Here is a 20696-nt window from a genome sequence, read left to right as displayed (position 1 = left end):
AACAAACATTGAGTGCCTACATGATGGAAACTTTTATGAGGAAACAGAAATGAGAAAGACGGTCCCTTGCCCTTATAAAACTTGCAGTCTAGTTAAGAATATAAGACTGATACAACCGATTAAAATTCAAAGTGGAATGTGTCATGTGCTATGAGATTTATAGTTAAAGTTCTAGAAAATCAATGAGAAGGAGGGAGTTTCTTCCAGTTAACAGAAGGATTCCTAAAGCTTCATGGAGAAGGTGATAGTGGACCTAAACCTTGTATTATTGGTAGGATTTCAGTAAAAAAAAGTGTTGGGAGGAGGGCCATAGTCAGGAGGCAGCATTCCAGGCAAAGGAAATAACACAGGCTGATTGGAAAGCACAGGGCTTCTCTGAAGAGCATTTTAGCTACAGATAAGGCTGGAAAGATAGGGGGAGCTTTTGGTTATAGAGGGCCTTAAATGCTATGCTAGGGAGTTTACATTTTAGGAGTGGGGAGCTATTAAAGGTTTTAAAGAAGGAAAGTGACACTATCAGCTGTATTTTAGAAAGTCATTTGGAAAATTACTTTTAAAGTGTCTTCCATCTCTTTTGCCCTTGATCCCAATGAAATCGAAATTTTAAAACAGCAAGAACCAGAGACCAGTTAAAGAATTTCACTCTCCCTATATTCCCAATCTATTTCAGTGCCAGATTCTTTCCAGATTCTACCTTTAGTTGACCTTCTGTCTCAAGCTTGCAATCTCCCACTGTCTAGTTTCTAAGCCCCCAGTGTCAGCAAAGCTCATGTGGCTGTTGGGAGAAGACGACACCGAGGGGTTTGTCTGAGACTGATAGCCAAAGCTCTGCAACTTTCAAAAGGAGACTCAAGAAACGGCCTCACTGCTTTTATTATATGATTCAAGGCATCTGGTAACATCCTGTCACTATCTTCTCTTACCTTTATTTGGGATACTAAAGGACAACCTTCTTTCTCATTAACCTTTAACTTAAATATAAATAAATGTATGTATTTATATAAAGAATAAGCAAGTGTAAGTCTAAATTGAAGAATTTCTTTTGTTGTTCTCAAAATTCGAAGAAACTTTAGACTTAATATTATCAAAATGAAACTTTGAATGAGAGCTTTTAGGTACGTACTACAAATTGTTCTTACTGACTATGGATAAACAAGCTATTCCTTGGAAGGGATCCACAGATCTTGACTCATCTTGCTTAAGGGCAATAGCCCTAGGAAGGAAAATATCTCTACACAGCAGTTACTGGAGTCTCAGGATTTCCTAAGGGTCTTCCATAATGTTACCATGTAGGCTGCAGAGTGCTAGGTAAAAGGGAAAGGGAAAAACTAAAAATGCAGGAACCACTTAGGAACTAATTCAAGAGTAATTGGGGTCTAAAATGGAGTAGGAGCAGAGGAATGGAAAAAGAGGGAATAGATCCAAGACAAATCACAGAACTAACACAGATTTGTGCCTAACTGAATAATATAGAGCCAAAGGACTTTTATTTTTTTAACTCAAAGATCACCTTAAAGTTTCCATCTTTGGTTTTGGGGGGAGGTTGCTGATACCTTTAACAGAAATAAGAAAGAGAAAAATAAAGTAAATTTGGAGAGAATGTAATGAATTTTGGACATACTGTGTTTGAGGTGCTAATGGGACATCAGTATAAAAAATGTCAGTCAAGCATTTAGAGGTTCAGACTGGAATTCAAAGGGGAGTTAAAACTAGATGGATATATATAGAATCCTTCCACTTATAAACAGTTAGTATTCTACAATACAGAACAAAAAGATGTAGGGTTTTTCTTAAACGTATGGATACCAAGGGAGGAAGGAGGGGGTGGGATGAATTGGGAGATAGGAATTGGCATATACACTACTATGTATAAAATAGATAACTAATGAAAACCTACTGCATAGCACAGGGAACTCTACTCAATGCTCTGTGGTGACCTAAATGGGTTTGAAATCCAAAAAAGAGGGGATATATTTATACGTATAGCTGATTCACTTTGCTGTACAGCAGAAACTAACACAACATTGTAAAGCAACTATACTCCAGTAAAAATTAATTTTTAAAAAAAATGTAGGGTTTTTCTTTACCATAACTAAAATTTAAAACTTATAAATATATTATTTTAGGAAAGGAAACAAATTCCAGGTGATAACCTGAACAAGAGATTGTCGAAAGACCATTAAAAAAAGATACAACTTACATTTGTTTCAAAAAATTGTAAAAATCCATTGTCTCCATTACAAAATAGCTTATAAATAAGAAAAATTTGATTTAGTCCCAGTGATTGGTAGAGGAGATCAACAAAGAAAACAAGAGATCAAAGGAAAATGGAAGAGAAAGGAAAGGAAAATATCATTTGGACACGTGAGGAAAAAAATATCTGTTATTGAGATGTAAACAAAGCAAACAATGGAGCAGAAAGTTGCATTGACTTATGCTGACATCATGTGACTTCGGGAAATATTTATTTTCCTTGCCGTTTCTATTTAAAATGTATACTTTAAAACATTAAAATTATTTTCCTTTCCTTTACTCATGGGATTTTGTTAGAATTATATATAAGACAGTAAAATAGAAGAGACAAAGAAGAGAACTTTATAATTGCACATGAAAATATTAACTTCTCTTTTTCTCATATACCCCTTGAGTGGCCCACATACCACTAAAAATTACTGAACTCATTGAGAGAATAGCACTGTAACTTACTAAAAAATAAGCATGGAGACCAAGAATAGAAAGTGAAACTTTCACTGCATTATCTTCATATTCTTCATCTACTTCAGTTCCTTAACTGTGGAAATGGACTGAGGACATTGTCTCTGATCTGACTACTCTGTGGCCTTCTATATTAAAATTATCACACAAAGTTTATTATTTCTATATTTATAAACTTCATCATTACTTTTTTGTATAAATGTTTTTTATATTGATAACTTTTGAAGACTTTTTAAAAATGTCTTTTAAACACTTTGAGTTAGTGCGCTACAATTATGTGTATGTCCCCTTGTATAACACAAACTATAAACAATGTTTTTTAAGATGAAATCTGTACACTATCCCATTTCCTAATCCCCAAAGATTAGTTCCAAGAATAGAAGACTAATATACACCATAGCATGGATTCTGAATATCCCAGACACCATTAGGATAGTTCTCTCTCAAATAAACATGGACCAGAACACTTAGACCATATAATGTCTGTTTTTGTAAACTCTCCCTTTTTTTTCTTACTGCATAATTAACCATATTCCAGTATATAACATGCTAGAGTAATACCCTGGAATTACCTGTTTTGCTCCTTACTTGTCACGAGTGCCTTTGGTAAGGTGTAAGATGATTACTGGCCTTGTGTTCACCTTCTTGGTTTTGCCTTCCAGCTGATTTTACTTATATGAGTGAAATAAGAAAGTAAGGTAGCCACTGCCTAATCGTTATTAGATGTTAATACTGTGAAAACTGATTTCAAACCTTATATAGCATTCCTTTTTTTTTCACTGTTAATGAGGTATAATTGACACAGAAGAACTGTATATATTAAAAGTATACATCTTGATGTTTTGATATATGTATACATTATGAAATGATCACCAAAATCAAGCTAATTAATATATCCATCACTTCACCATTTTTTTTTTCTTAGCAAATTTCAAGTATACAATGAGGTATTGTTATACTTGCTATATATAGTAACTAGTCACCATGCTGTATATTAGATCTCCAGAACTTATTCATCTTGCACAACTGAAACTTTGTACCCTTTGACCAACATCTGCCCATGTCCTCCCATTGACCCCCTCACCCCTGGCAACCACCATTCTACCTCTGCTTCTATGAACTTGACTATTTTTGATTCCACATGTAAGTGAAATCATACATATTTGTTTTTATGTCTCTGGCTTATTTCACTTAGCATATGTCCTCCAGGTTCACCCATGTATCGCAAATGGCGGGATTTCCTTTTTTAAGGTTGACTAATAATCCATTGTATATATACACCACATTTTCTTGATCCATTATCTGTCAATGGACATTTAGGTTGTTTCTTTTTTTTTTAATTGAAGTATAGTTAATTTACAATGTTGTGTTAATTACTGCTGTACAGCAAAGTGATTCAGTTAAACATATATATACATTCTTTTTTTTTAATATTCTTTTCCATTATGGTTTATCATAGGATATTGAGTATAGTTCTCTATGCTATACGGTAGGACCTTGTTGTTTATCCATTCCATATATAAAAGCTTACATCTACTAACTCCAACCTCCCAGTCCATCCCTGTCCCAAACCCCTCCCCCTTGGCAACCACCAGTCTGTTGTCTATGTTCGTAATTCTGTTTCTGTTTCACAGATAGGTTCATTTGTGTCATATTTTAGATTCCACATATAAGTGATATCTTATGGTATTTGTCTTTCTCTTTCTGTCTTCACTTAGTATGATAATCTCTAGTTGCTTCTATGTTGCTGCAAATGGCATTATTTTGTTCCTTTTTATGGCTAAGTAGTATTCCATTGTATATATGTACCACATCTTCTTTATCGATTCATCCATTGATGGACATTTAGGTTGTTTCCATGTCTTGGCTATTGTGAATAGTGCTGCTATGAACATAGGGGTACGTGTAGGTTGTTTCTATATCTTGGCTATTGTAAATAGTGCTGCAATGAACATGGGAATGCAGATACCTCTTCAAGATCCAGATTTCATTTCCTTTGGATATATACCCAGAAGTGGGATTTCTGGGTCATATGGTAATTCTGGTTTTAGTTTTTGGAGGAACGTCCATACTGTTTTCCATAATGGCTGCAACAATTTACATTCCCACCAACAAAGTGCAAGGGTTTTCTTATGTAGTTTATTTATAAAAATAAACGTATGTAGTACTCTTAAGAAAATAAATGTCAGTGTGTTAATTATAAAATATCTGGGTACAGAAAACTAGCAGGAGACAGAATACTTTTCTCAGTTGTGGGAGGAACATAATAAGGAACAAAACAAAAAATGACATTTTAAAGTTATTGTATAATTGAGGGAAGAGATCAGTGGAGTATTAGTTAAATCATTTCTACCTCTTTCCTGCTAATCCTTGTCACAGCTCTTATGTTTCTAATTGGGATCACTGAGTTGGGCAGTTAAAATGATCAAGACATTTATTAATGACTCCAGAAATCTCTTAAATAATCAGGACAAGACAGTCCTTGAGTTATATTTAAGGCCACACTATACTCCAGATGGAGAAATCACCCCATATCTTACTTCTCATATCAAATATGTTTATCTGAGTTGTCCAGCCAAACTCTTAGAAATAGGTACATAATATGCATAAAGTATCAGCCTAGCTCTAGCCACACGGTGCCAGAAATATTAAATGTGCACCATATTTTCAGCATTCCAGAGGATCAAGAGGACACATAAAACTAGCACAGCATCAGCTTCACATCCATAAAACCAAGAAAATGAAATTGCTACAGTTGCTCATTACAGGTTCATTGCCAGTTCCCTTATTCAGTTTCATATCCAACCAAAAGTGATATTTCACTTTTGAAATATTAGCCCAAATTTAGCATTATTTGTTGGGGAAAGGAATGGACAAATAAATGGAAGAGAGAGACTTCTCAGCTTGAGCTTCACCAGCGAGTTGGTCAATTCATGCCCATTGTCCAGTCCCCAATATGAACTTAAAACTCACAAGGCCAATTAATTGTTTGCAAGGTGCTTAATTGTCTGCAATGTGCTCCTTGCAGAATCTTGAGGAGCCCAGTTTTCTTAGCTTCCTGCTGCTACTATAGGTTCCACCCAAAACTGTGTCCTAGGATACCCAGTGAGAAACAACATGATCCTGTTCTGTGCCCCTCACAAATCTTACCTGTTCTCAGCTTTAATTTCTTGACCTTAGTTAACATGCACTACTCTGTGGCAGTTCAAAAATCCCTTTCCTCCACTCATTCTCCTGCTACAGTAGAACTTGACTTCCACTAGACAAACATGCCAGCCTCTTAGTCCAAGCTCAGATGCAAGATAAAGAGAGAAAACAAGATGGAGTGGCACCCACAAGAGCCTGCCACTTTCAGACAGTGATGATTTGAGGTGTGCCTACCCAAGCCCTAGAAACGAGTACCACCACCAGATCCCACTAACCAGAGGAATGATAAAAATGCCAGAGCTTTGCCCTCTCCAAATGGGAGTACTTTCCACAAGAAATGCAGCTGCCCCTGCAGTCTGTGATTCCCAAAATTCTATCCCAGCAAATACCAGATTCTGCCAACTCCACGTAGGATGTTGCCTGCTAGATCTCAACTGGTTGTGCAGTTTGAGGAGCCCCATTGTCTCCAGGCAGGACTTGGCCTTACAAATTCCAGCCCCACAACATGGCAGCCTCTTTTAGTGCAAAGTGACTTGCTCTCCACACAGTACTATACTTATAAAAATTACAGTTTGAAGTCCCAGACAAACCTGACCAGCAAATGAATCTCATTATGTAATAAAGCAGTCCTCAATCTGGCTACACAATAGAATCACCTAGAATTATAGGTGAAAAAAACCAAAAATGTTGCTGGAGCTTCATCCCAAGAAACTCTACTTCTTACTGGTATGGAGTGGGCCTGGGTATCAGTGTTTTACTGAAAGCACCTAGATGATTCTGATGTCTTCATAACACTGGTCCAATATGATATCTTGCCCCTTCCACCAAGGATATCATTCAATAAGTCTACGTTTATGATTTCTGTTTGAAGTCAGGCCTCTCCCAAAGCTGCAGCTGTAGTCTACACCAGACGCTTCATCACCAGAGTCCAGTACCCTGTCTATTCACTCAGTAAAGCTGCCAACTCCAGGTGGAAAGTAAAAGATGGATGAAACCCTGAACTCTGTGTGCCTGGTTCTCCTCTGTTCCACCATACATCTTCTCCATAAGTGGCATGGCTTTTTTCACACAGTGGATTCATAGCCCTTTCTTTCCTCCCTAACCTGTCAAGCTATAGACTCAGAGAGCGCTACCTGATCAGTGTAACGACAGTGACCATCACTTCCGGGTTCTCATTTCCTCCAGGTGTTACTAATGAAAGAGGAATGGGGAGAGGGCAACAGCCCCCTAACCCCTGTTAAATTCAGGAGTACCTTGAACTTTTGTTTTTGTAATAGCCATACTGCTTAATACTGTTTGCTACTGTCTCCTCCACTGAACTGTAAGCACTGCAAAAACTGAAACCGTGCCTGGTACTTAGTAGGAATTCAGTGAAATGTTTGATTGACAAGTGAATGAACAAATGAATGAATAGATGGAGAATAACTCTTTCCAGGGTAGGAGTGGAAAGATGCTGTCGTGGCTTCACTGTTAGGGGCCAATATGTAACATGGATAATTGGAACCACAAGCAGAGGATTGGAGGAGCAGAACTCGTAATCTTAACCTGAAAACTCAACACTTGCTCTTTTTCTTTGCTTAGGCGCAGGCTTGCTTCATTTCAAGGCACCTGAACATTTGCCATCTCCTTGTACTCCATTTCTGCTTTTCTTCTTAGACCTCCCACATCGCAGCAGCCTGATTGTTCTAAAATGCTCTGTTCTGCCTGCTTTGCCTTCACCATTTTCCAGCTCAGTAGCAGCCTACTTGTTATGTCCCTCCTTACAATAACAGTGGGAGCTCTTTCCAGCTCTACAGCATAGTTTAAGAGAGATTAGGTAAATGTACAGTAAGTCCTTTCTTACTCATTTTCTGATTTCTGTAGTGTTTTGAAAGTACTGAACGCTAACACTGCTTATCCACAAGCCCTTTTGAGTAATGATATGTTTATCTTAGAATTTCAACCTAAATGGTAATTGTATTGCTGCATGTGGGAGAATGAAGCCAAGATGTTTCAGTAATCATATGGTACCAGAGACTGTGCTGCCTGCACATGTGACTTGGGACAGGTGAATCTGGTGCCTCTGTTCTTAAGGACTGGTTGAAAGAGAAATAAGCAAGAAGCACAGGAGGAAGATCAGCTCACTTGATACCTTTTGAAATACAGTACACTATTTCTCTTCAACATAAATTACTATTAAGGATATCCTCAGTGGCTCTAAAAGAGCTTATGCTCTAAAACATGAACAGCATTTGAATCTCTCTTAAGGCATTGCAGAGAATGGTGGAGAAGTTAAGTGGGGTCAGCAGTACTGAGTTCCTTTTCTGTTAGTTGTTTTGAAAATTGCTAAGATCTGAGTCCAACAACATGTGTGGGTTGGCCAAAAAGTTCCTTCGGTTTTTAAGTAAAAATAAAAGACACATTTTTCATGAACTTTATTGAACAGTGTATTCACCGTCTTGTTCCACTACCTTCTGCCATTTTTCAGGCAACTTTATAATTCCATCGTCCCAAAACTTTTTATCTTTTGGAGCAAAGAACTGGTCCAGGTGCCTTTTACAGTCTTCCAGGGAATCGAAATTTTTTCCGTTAAGAGAATTTTGTAAAGACTGAAATAAATGGAAATCCGAAGGTACAATGTCTGGTGAATACGGTGGATGAATCAGAACTTCTCAGCCAAGCTGCAACAAGTTTTGCGTGGTCATCAAAGAAACATGCAGTCTTGCATTATCCTGATGGAAGATTATGCATTTTCTGTTGACTAGTTCTGGATGCTTTTTGTCGAGTGCTGCTTTCAGTTGGTCTAATGGGGAGCAGTACTTGTTGGAATTAATCGTTTGGTTTTCTGGAAGGAGCTCATAATAGAGGACTCCCTTCCAATCCCACCATATATACAACATCACCTTCTTTGGATGAAGACCGGCCTTTGGTGTGGTTGGTGGTGGTTCATTTCGCTTGCCCCACGATCTCTTCCATTCCACATTATTGTACAGTATCCACTTTTCATCGGCCATCACAATTTGTTTTAAAAACAGAACATTTTCATTACGTTTCAGCAGAGAATCGCATGTGGAAATATGGTCAAGAAGGTTTTTTTCACTTAACTTATGTAGAACCTAAACATCAAAGCGATTCACATAACCAAGCTGGTGCAGATGATTTTCAACGCTTGATTTGGATATTTTGAGTATGTCGGCTATCTCCCTCATGGTATAATGCTCAGTGTTCTCAATTAATGTCTCAATTTGATCGCTGTCAACTTCAACCGGTCTACCCAACCGTGGAGCATCAGCCAGTGAGAAATCTCCAGCACGAAACTTTGCAAACCACTTTTGACACGTTCGATCAGTCACAGCATCTTCTCCATATGCTGCACAAATCTTTTTTTGCGTTTCAGTTGCGTTTTTAACCTTTCTTGAAATAATAAAGCATAATATGCCGAAAATGTTGCTTTTTTCTTCCATCTTCAATATTAAAATGGCTACACAAAAATTCACCAGTTTTGATAAGTTTTTTTTTTAAATGCACGCTTCTATGACAGCTGTCACAGTACAGTCTAACAAAATTGTTTCAAGTGAAATTAAAAGCAACTAAATGCTACTAGAGCCATCTTACGGAAAAAGACCGAATGAACTTTTTGGCCAAGCCAATATTTCACCTACTTACTGATATCTTTATCCTTGGGCTTAAGATAGTATTTTTCAGGGGCTTCCCTGGTGGCGTGGTGGTTGAGAATCTGCCTGCCAATGCAGGGGACACGGGTTCAAGCCCTGGTCTGGGAAGATCCCACATGCCGCGGAGCAACTAGGCCCGTGAGCCACAACTACTGAGCCTGCGTGTCTGGAGCCTGTGCTCCACAACAAGAGAGGCCGTGACAGTGAGAGGCCCGTGCACCGCGATGAAGAGTGGCCCCCGCTCGCCACAACTAGAGAAAGCCCTCGCACAGAAACGAAGACCCAACACAGCCAAAAATAAATTAATTAATTTTTTTAAAAAAAGAAAAAATACAGCCATTTGCTTATGACTTTAAAAAAAAAAAAAAGATAGTATTTTTCAAAATATTGTCCACAGACCTGCTTTAGAATCATCTAATGGTGTTTGTTGAAAAATAAAAACAAAAACAAAAAACACATTCCTGAGCCGCAGATCAATAAACAGAATCTCTGAGTGAGGCCTTGAAATTATCCTGACCAAACCACTCAGCTGATTCTTTTGAACCCATAAAGTCTAGACTGCTGGCTTGAGACTTCACCAATATTAAGCTTCAAATACTCCCAAGAAGCAATAGCACTGTGAGCAGGTATTAGTTATTTTTCTTGAAGGATCTGAGATCAGGTTATGATAAAGTAATTGAGAAAAACGTGAGGACACAAACACCCAAGGGGGAGGAATAGGACACCACCTATAGACAGAGAATGGCCAGAGAGCTAAAGAAAACTTTCTTTACTTAACCTCTACTTCTTTACCCTTTTGCCCTTGGGTATTTGTCCTTTACCATAGTTTATTTGAGACCAATAGGCATATATTGAGCCCCTGCCCTATGCCAGGCACTAGGGACTATACTACCCAAAGCAATCTACAGATTCTATGCAATCCCTATCAAACTACCAATGGCATTTTTCACAGAACTAGAACAAAAAATTACACAATTTGTATGGAAACACAAAAGACCCCGAATAGCCAAAGCAATCTTGAGAAAGAAAAATGGAGCTGGAGGAATCAGGCTCCCTGACTTCAGACTATACTACAGAGCTACAGTAATCAAGACAGTATGGTACTGGCACAAAAAAAGAAATATAGATCAATGGAACAGGATTAAAAGCCCAGAGATAAACCCACGCACATATGGTCACCTTATCTTTGATAAAGGAGGCAAGGGTATACAATGGAGAAAAGACAGCCTCTTCAATAAGTGGTGCTGGGAAAACTGGACAGCTACATGTAAAAGAATGAATTAGAACACTTCCTAACACCATACACACAAATAAACTCAAAATGGATTAAAGACCTAAATGGAAGGCCAGACACTATAAAACTCTTAGAGAAAAACATAGGCAGAACACTCTATGACATAAATCACAGCAAGATCCTTTTTGACCCACCTCCTAGAGAAATGGAAATTAAAAATAAACAAATGGGACCTAATGACACTTAAAAGCTTTTGCACAGCAAAAGAAACCATGAACAAGACGAAAAGACAACCCTCAGAATGGGAGAAAATATTTGCAAACGGAGCAACTGACAAAGGATTAATCTCCAAAATATACAAGGAGCTCATGCAGCTCAATATCAAAAAAACAAACAACCCAGTCCAAAAATGGGCAGAAGACCTAAATAGACATTTCTCCAAAGAAGTTATACAGATTGCCAACAAACACATGAAAAGATGCTCAACATCACTAATCATTAGAGGAATGCAAATCAAAACTACAATGAGGTATCACCTCACACCAGTCAGAATGGCCATCATCAAAAAAATCTACAAACAATAAATGCTGGAGCGGGTGTGGAGAAAATGGAACCCTCTTGCACTGTTGGTGGGAATGTAAATTGATACAGCCACTATGGAGAACATTATGGAGGTTCCTTAAAAAACTAAAAATGGAACTACCATATGACCCAGCAATCCCACTACTGGGCATATACCCTGAGAAAACCATAATTCAAAAGAGTCATGTACCACAATGTTCACTGCAGCACTATTTACAATAGCCAGGCCATGGAAGCAACCTAAGTGTCCATCGACAGATGACTGGATAAAGAAGATGTGGCACATTTATACAATGGAATATTACTCAGCCATAAAAAGAAATGAAATTGAGTTATTTGTAGTGAGGTGGATGGACCTAGAGTCTGTCATACAGAGTGAAGTAAGTCAGAAAGAGAAAAGCAAATACCATATGCTAACACATATATATGGAACCTAAAAAAAAAAAAAGGTTCTGAAGAACCTAGGGGCAGGACAGGAATAAAGATGCAGATGTAGAGAATGGAGTTGAGGACACAGGGAGGGGGAAGGGTAAGCTGTGACAAAGTGAGAGAATGGCATGGACATATATACACTACCAAATGTAAAATAGGTAGCTAGCGGGAAGCAGCTGCATAGCACAGTGCTATGCGATCAGCTCAGTGCTTTGCGACCACCTAGAGAGGTGGAATAGGTAGGGTGTGAGGGAGATGCAAGAGGGAGGGGATATGGGGATATACGTATGCATATAGCTGATTCACTTTGTTATACAGCAGAAACCAACACAACATTGTAAAGCAATTATACTCCAATAAAGATGTTAAAAAAAAAAAGAAAACAAGAAACAACACTCTCACTGTCCTAGAGGAGTTTACAGTTTGCTAGAGGAAGCAGGCTCTTAAATGGGCAATTTAAATAAATGTGGTAAGCCAAAGGTAGAGATTTGCACAAAAAATCTGGGGGCCTGAAAAGAGGGGCCCCTAATGGAAACTTAGCTCCTAAACAAGGAATTGCCTGAGTAAGGAAGTAAGTAGAAATTAGGCAGGTCGGGGTGGGGGGTTGCTTGTGAGGAGAAACTAAAACGGGGACGAGGAGTTGGTGGGAAATGGAGCATGTTTCCAACAGACAGTGCACAACCAAAAAAGACTCTGAATCCTAAAGTGATCCCATCTGTCAGGGGATTGATTACAGTCCAGGACTGCTTCATCGTAAAGTACAAGGAGTAGAGAAAGATAGTCAATGATCCTGGATAGGTAGACATGGGTAAGTCAGAGAGAAATGTGTATGTCTTGATAATTTTTCAAAGCCCTGCTTTGCCAGGCATCTAGAAGACTTCTTGGAGCAGTCCTTCAAATCTATTCCAAATTTATGGTCTCAAACTGTTCATTGCAGTTGCTCCAAAAACATGTTAGAACCAGTTCATGGGCCTTCTCTGGGATATTGTGCATGTAATTGCAATAACTAATATGTTGAAAATACTGTAAAAATTGTTCAAAATATAGATTTGAGAATGTTTTGACTCTCACTGGAAGGATATATGAAAAATAGGAATATTAATGTTCTCTGGAGAGGGAGACTGAGAACAGAGGTAGGAGGAATTTACCTGCATAGTCTCATGGTATACCCTTTTATACTGTTTGAATTGTTTATCAAGTATATTTATTGCCTTATTCAAACAAGTTTACAAGAGAATTAAAGAGACATTTATCCCATAGCATAAATACGTTTGAAAAGAGGGATTTAATTTATATTAAAAACTAATGATTCGTTGATAGAACAGTGACAGCAGTAATAACATTATCATTATCATTTGTCTATCACAGCTTGAGAAAAAAACGGGATTGGAGATATATCAATTTTGTGTATCCTTTATAAATTTGTCCTTCTTTTTTTTCAGTTTGCGGCTCATCTTGTGAAGATGAAGTATCCAAGAATCTGTATTCTAGATGGTGGCATTAATAAGCTCAAGCCAACAGGCCTCCTCACTGTCCCATCTCCTCAAATATGAAGAACAGGAGTCTGGCTGTCAAAAGGACAGAGTGGCATCACCCCCAGCAGCACAGCTCTTCACAGCCTTGCCACTCTAAGGCAGAACTAGACTTCCAGATTGTTACATTTCCATTTCAAGTTTTGTCATGAGACATTTTATTTTTAATCTCATGACCGAAATGTTCAGCTATCCAGGCAACAAACTTGACTGTACATGTATTCCTGAAAGAATTTTCTTAACAATGAAATCCGATCACGTATTTTTACCACACCAACGCAAAGCCAGAAGAATTCAACTGACGAGGCAGATTTAGCATTATCGAGAAGTCTCAGTTACACTGAAAAGGCTGTCTTCCATTGCACTGAACAGACAGTCCTAACAAAGGTATTCTTTAGAAATATAGGCTGCATGTGAGCTGAAATCATCCTTCCATGATAATGAAAACTGAAAAGCTATTCACAATACATTCCTTATAAGTAAATGCTATATTTGGTAACTCATTTTGGGCCCAGATATATATGTGTGTGTGTGTGTGTGTGTGTGTGTGTTTAGAGGGAGTAGAATTTAACCCTTTGGAGAAAGTAATAACAGTTTACTTCCAGAAAAATGAAAGTCAGAAACCATTCATATTATATAGAATATTTTTTCAGCTCCTGTAGCTGAGACACCCAAAATAAGAGTGACTTAGACAAGCTAGAACTTTATTTGTCTCTCACATAAAAGTCTGCATAGTCAATCTAGGGCTAGTGTATATTGGTTTCATTATCATTAAGAACTCAGGTGTCTGTTCTCATTCTTTACCACCCTCAACACTTAGTTTCTATCTCATAGATCAAGATGGCCGTTAGCTCCCACCATCATATCTACAATTTAGAAGGAAGGGAATGAAGGAGGGAGGGGAAAAAAAAAAAGAGAGAAGGAAAAAGTAAGGAGGGAGGAAAGAAAGGAGAGAAAGGAGGGCATGCTCCTTCTCTTTAAGGGCACAAACCAGAAGGTGCACATATTACTTCTGCGTACACACCACTCACCAGAACTTACACATGTGGCCACAACTAGCTATCAAGAAAATCTGGAATACAGTTTTGGCTGGGCAGCCATTTACCCAGTTAAAAAATTTTATTACTGTGTGAGAAGAGGCAAATACATTGAGGAACAACTGGCAGCCTCTGTCACATTATTCAAAAAATTAAGCATTTCACTGAAGCTAAGATATATCACAATTTTATGTACCATGAAGAAAGAAAAAAAGCAGCCAAATAAACTGTGACACACCAGCAATGATAAGATTCATTTCCATTTCAGAAATGTGAAAAAAATATGCATCTTAGAATTATTAAAATACAGTACATCTTTTTTATTATTTTCAATTTTGTTTTAACTAAAACATGTTCTTTCATCTTTAACTTATATTCTTCTTCAATGTTAGGACTACCTAGGTAGAACATTTCAATGAGAGCCTCAATGAACCTTTCTTAACTATGGTTTTATTGTTGCTGTTTGTTTTGGGTGTTTTGGGCATCTATTTTTTTATTCAGATATAATCACATACCTTAAAATTCACCCTTTTAAAATGTACAATTCATGTTTTTTAGTAGATTCACAAACCTGTGTAATCATCACTACTATCTAATTTCAGAACATTTTCAAAACCCAAAAAAGAAATCCTATACCTATTAGCAGTCATTCCCCATTGACCTCTCCCAAGGTCTTTAATTTAATTTTTGTACATGGAGTGAGGTTAAGTATCCAACTTCGTTCTTGCATGTGGCTATCAAGTTATCCCAGCAGCAGTGTTATTTTGTTTGTTTTGCTCAATTATATTCAGTCATTCACCAAATACATTTTGTATACCTACTATTTATAAGACACTGACATAATCAGTGGTTATATCATTCTGTGATCTTTACATAATATACAAAGAAAAAATGTGAGAATTAATGAGAAAAGAAAATTTTACCATGATTTCTCTAACATCATTTTTGGGCCATTATCTACCCTGGTTAGGAAAATAAGTCCTCCTGCCCTTGCCTTCAATCTTTGATGACTTATTTGACTTCATAATCATAGTGCAGCACTGATGATCATTTGGAAGGAATGGTTCTGAGTCTTAACTTTGCCTTCCTGAGAAAGCAGAGGAAAGATGGAGCAGCAGAGATTTGAACTGAACGGGGTGGTAGGTAGTGAGAGAGAGTGAAGACCTGAGTGTTGTGAGGAGAGCTGTGGGAGCAGATAATAGTAGCCAACCTCCCTCACAATTTTGCAATTGGTCTTTCTTAAAACTTGATACGTTTAGGCTTATTTTGAAAAAAATGGAAGTTTTTTTAAACATTGAAATTACGAATAATATGTAATATTCTCAACAGTAAAATAAGAAAGAGCATACAGTCACTGCCATGTCTACATGAAGGGCATGTTATTTGATGGCAGATGATTTCAACAAAGTTGACCTCAACACCTATGTGTTGAATTAAACCTTTGTAGAGGTCGTTTTTAATATATTATTGACTCCTACACTGTCACTGTCAACACTGTTTGTTTCTGGCATCAGCAGTCTCTTCCCTCTGCCTGGAATGCCCTTACTACCACCACCAGCCCCATAGACACATACACACACACACACACACACACACACACACACACACACACACACACACTCATTTGTAAATGCTTCATAATCCAGCACCAGTAGCATATTCTCCAGTCTTCTCTGACTTCCCCGTGCTGCATTAAGAGCCTCAAGTCTATCAAAGCATTCCATTCATACTTCTAATAACAGACTTATTACATCACTTTGCAATTATCTGTTCACATTTGGAACCCCTATTTTTAAAATACGAGCTCCCTTTAAAGTCAGAGTCCATAATTTATACCTCTTGTTATCTTCAGCAACCCAGTACACTGGAGATGCTTGATAAACGTGAAACTGAATTGAACCTCTAGCTTAGAGATTTTATATGAATAGAAAAAACCCAGGTAATTTTTCAAGTGCCAAACTTATCTGGTACCTGATGATATATAAATAAATGGAAATCTCAATTCACGCAGTGAAGAAAGGATCTCGAATATTCTACCCAACTCTAAAATTCTATAATCCTAGAAATTGGAGCAAATAACTTCCAACAACAGAATAAGCTAAGCTAGTTGCATCCCTTTCCCAAAACATAGAAATGCTAAATTTAAAAATAATAATAAAAATAGGTCTAATAGACATTCTTTGATATCCTTTCTCATCCCTTTCAGAGGACTCATTTTTAGTTTGCAGCATTTCAATAATACTATTCTGTTCTAATGCTCATGGTGACCAATAAGCAATGCATGAATGGGTACCAAGGTACAGTATTGCCAACATTCCTTAATATCATATATTAATCCTTTGTGTGGTGGAGATGTAAACACTGTCCTGTCTTGGCTTAAGACTAATCTTGGAGCTATAGCAAGAGCACTTAAAGCATTAGATCAGATTCTAAATATTGCTTCCTGCCATACTAAAAGATTCAACTTTTGAAACTAATACTGTCTTTATATGTATCTGTGACTTTTTTTTATAAATTTATTTTTGATTATAAATTTATTTTATTTATTTATTTTTGGCTGCATTGGGTCTTCATTGCTGCACGTGGCTTTCTCTAGTTGCAGCGAGTGGGGGCTACTCTTCGTTGCGGTGCACGGGCTTCTCATTGAAGTGGTTTTTCTTGTTGCAGAGCACGGGCTCTAGGCGCGCGGGCTTCAGTAGCTGTGGCACGCAAGCTCAGTAGTTGTGGCTCATGAGCTCTAGAGCGCAGGCTCAGTAGTTGTGGCTCACGGGCTTAGTTGCTCTGCAGCATGTGGGATCTTCCTGGGCCAGGGCTCGAACCCGTGACCCCTGCATTTGCAGGCGGATTGTTAGCCACTGCGCCACCAGGGAAACCCTGTATCTGTGACTTTTTGAAAAACATTACGTGGCCTACCATTCTTTTTTAAAACTGTTACAGTGTGGTCACTAGTCAAAGTATTAAAAATTGAGACAATCCATGCATTAATTTTCTCATTAAGGCTGGAAACTTTTTTTTGTTTACCATCATTAATTTCTTCTCAACTATATTAGCATACTTTTCAGTCTTTTAGGGTAGAATAATTTACTGTTTTGGGGCTTATAGTGTGCTAGAACTGGCTCCTCTTGTCTTGGAATAGCTGAACGTGCCCATTTCTTCCCAAATCCACGTTCAGTGATCTCACCTTGGTAGCTTAAAATTGCCCACAGCAGGAGTATTTAGAAGTAGACAAACATCCTAAATCACAGCTTTCTGTTTATTTATTTTTTATTTTTTGAAAGCCAGTCAATAATATTTACCAGAAAACTACTGATTTTAACCGTCCTACGGTCATTATATTATCTATAGATTATAAATCATGAAGGTAAAAGGAATTTAAAGATCATCCAATACAAGCATCATTGTCCAAACAATAAGAACAGTGAAATGATTTTGTAAAAATCACGTAGCTAGTAAAAGACAGATCCAAAATTACAATTCTGCTTTCCTGATTCTTAACACATTTCTCTGTCCACACATACAGATAAAGAAGGGAAAGAACACCAATTTCAACCCATGACACGTCTATTACAGGTCAAATTTAGGTCAGGGCTGTGTTAGATCAGGCATCGGATACAAAAGTGAAGCACAAAATAATGTTGATTAAACTCACTGTTGACTCTGTGACATTCGTAGATGTGCCACTTGGTATCAGCTCCGAGCAGATGCCTCTCTCACCGCCCCTTCCATGTTCACCCGCTCAAAAGTAAAGATTTTCAGCAACAACAAAAAATGCAGTTAAGTATCTGCATTCCCCCAATCTGAGGGAAGAACCACTGTTCTCAGGAACTCTTGCTATGTATTAAGTTACCTCTTCAACTCCAGGACAGCATTATCCAGAAAACACATCTCTGGTAGAGAACCGCATTGTTTCTGTCTACAGTCAAGTCCTTGGTTTACCGGGTCAAAGTTGGCCTTTAACCTTTGTCTTCTATGTCTTTGCCAGGCACCAGGCTCGAAGAATTGGAAAAAAGTCCTTGTATCAGCCTCCCAGTCAAGTGTGGAAAGCCGAAGAGGGGGACTAACAAGGAGACGAGGTGGTTAGTTAGTTTCTAGGTCTATTAATCATACAAGAGAAGAAACAGAGGTCAGTTAGGTCACTTGCTAACTTAAAAAAAAATTACTTTTATGCCTGAGATAAACAATCCTGATAATTTATTACTTGTCAGATATCATACCTTTTCTAAAATTATCTTTAAGATCATTAATAATCCCATGTACCTTGCATTCATCACTATGGACTCCATATAGGGTCATTAAGGACCTGAAAGGCACGTGAGGAATATGACCACTGGATTGAGGCCAAATGACATGGGGGGTAATTTGCATACTAATGCACAACCAAGAAAGAGAATCTTTTTTTTAATGGGTAATGAGGATTAAAAACAATCTCTGCACTCACAAATCATCGTTAATTATGTATACAAGATTACAGGATAAAGCATCTAATGCAGTGTTCAGTGTGACCATTTTAACTCCTTATTGTGAGCCTGATTCCTGTTAACAAAGGAGGTTCTTGTCCCAGAAGTGTTATCCACCCCTGTCCATCTGCCCTAACATAACTGCTCTGCAGAGGACTTCCTGAGATTTGCCTTGGCATGAAGGCCCACCCTGAGCAACTAGTGGAAACAGGAAGAATCCATTTCCACTGATCTATCCATTTACCTCGGTGTAGAAAAAAGGAGTTATAAAATATTGATTCAGAGCTAGGAGGTTAGTTTGAGTTATGTACTTTCTTGAATTAATCTGATAGAGGCTGATCAGTGTTAAAAAGTTTTTCAACCCTTGGGCTTCCCTGGTGGCGCAGTGATTAAGAATCCGCCTGCCAATGCAGAGGACACGGGTTCGAGCCCTGGTCCGGGAAGACCCCACATGCCGCAGAGCAACTAAGCCCGCGCACCACAACTACTGAGCCTGCGCTCTAGAGCCCGAGAGCCACAACTATTGAAGCCCACGTGCCTAGAGCCCGTGCTCCGCAACAAGAGAAGCCACCGCAATGAGAAGCCCGCGCACCGCAACGAAGAGTAGCCCCCGCTCGCCACAACTAGAGAAAGCCCGCGCGCAGCAACGAAGACCCGATGCAGCCAAAAATAAATATGTTAAAAAAAAAAAGTTTTTCAACCCTACTTTGGGGCTACTACAACAATGACCGTATAGTCCCCCTAAATTGTGGTTTATCTATGTTTAGTTTGTAACAAGAATTTTTTTCATATCAACATGCCTTATTGTTGATGTCAGGTAGTCTTGATTTATGCCAACATTTGATGCCTAAAAAGAGGCATGAGATGAGTGTTTCCCTGGTAACAAGGTAATTTTTAAAAATAGCCCTCCCACTTTTTATATTAAATGAACTAATATGAATCCTAACGGGATTAAGTCTAACAGCATCCCAGTAATAGAGGACTGGTTCAGAAGAACTAGTTCAGAAATAAATATACCGATAAATATTTATCTGGCTGCTGGTTAACTAATGTTTTACAAAACTTATTGGGCATGAAATATGCTGATTAGGCATTTCAGCACATATTCCAAAATATGTTTACTTGTAAATCACATATTTTTTAAAAGTGTTTATGCGTAAATGAATGAAATAATTTACAGGAGATGATTTTAATAAATAATTTACATCTTAACCCACTCATTTCAGCATAAATTCTGGAAATGTCATTTTAACATGAATCTTATGCAGCAATATAACAACTATTTTAAAATTTCAGTGGTGACTTATATAACTTACATAAAGCAAGACTTTACATACTTGTACAGAAACTATCCCGTAAGATGACAATAGCTCAAGCAGAAGCTGACTATATTAAGTGCCTTATAAATAATTAATTGTATGACACTCAAGTGAATTTAAAACTGCCCATTTTGATTAAGTGAAATAATATAAAAATTCATATTGAAGTTCATTATTGTCAGCTAAATTAATTAAATCAAAAAGAATAAATTTATGAGGAAATTAATTGTTGCAATTATTTAGCCCTCTTAATTACCTTGTCCTGCCTAGGACATTAACTGAGCCTTTTAAAAAGGTGCTAGGCATTTATCGTAAAGCCTGATTGAAATTTTATTAGGGTATTATTACTTACCAGCTGGAATAAAAAGATGAATTTTAGGATCTAAACAAAATGCTAAATTAAATTTTTATACAAATTAGTTGTATAAAAATTACCAAAGGGTCCCACTGGCAGCTCTAAAGGCTGTCATTCCCAACGTAGACCCTTGACCTGATAAATCTTGGCTCCAGGTCATGTTTTTGTTGCCCCATGAGAGCCCATGAGTGATTCAGTTATCTCAAAGGCAGGTGAAACCTTAACTCCTCTAT

The 20696-nt window shown here is 37.8% G+C and overlaps 1 protein-coding gene across 6 annotated transcripts in view; it reads left to right on the top strand.

The window, feature by feature from the left end:
- TBCK (TBC1 domain containing kinase) overlaps positions 1 to 20205 on the top strand; it is a 251876-nt gene extending 231671 nt beyond the window's left edge. For 2 of the 6 annotated variants that reach the window (XM_057547347.1, XM_007190993.3), the window contains exon 26: positions 13206 to 15872. In XM_057547347.1, the coding sequence (XP_057403330.1) occupies positions 13206 to 13316 (111 nt within the window). In that variant the 3' untranslated portion in view covers positions 13317 to 15872. Of the gene's footprint in view, positions 1 to 13205; positions 15876 to 18314 lie in introns of those variants that run through there. The other 4 variants (XR_451833.2, XM_057547348.1, XM_007190994.3 and 1 more) reach the window with 4 other exon arrangements.
- The last annotated feature ends 491 nt before the right edge of the window (positions 20206 to 20696 follow it).

This window comes from Balaenoptera acutorostrata, chromosome 5 (assembly GCF_949987535.1).
Source record: "Balaenoptera acutorostrata chromosome 5, mBalAcu1.1, whole genome shotgun sequence".
Classification (NCBI taxonomy): domain Eukaryota; kingdom Metazoa; phylum Chordata; class Mammalia; order Artiodactyla; family Balaenopteridae; genus Balaenoptera; species Balaenoptera acutorostrata.
The sequence above is the reverse complement of the archived record's forward strand: the minus strand, read 5'-3'. Positions and strand labels throughout refer to the sequence as shown.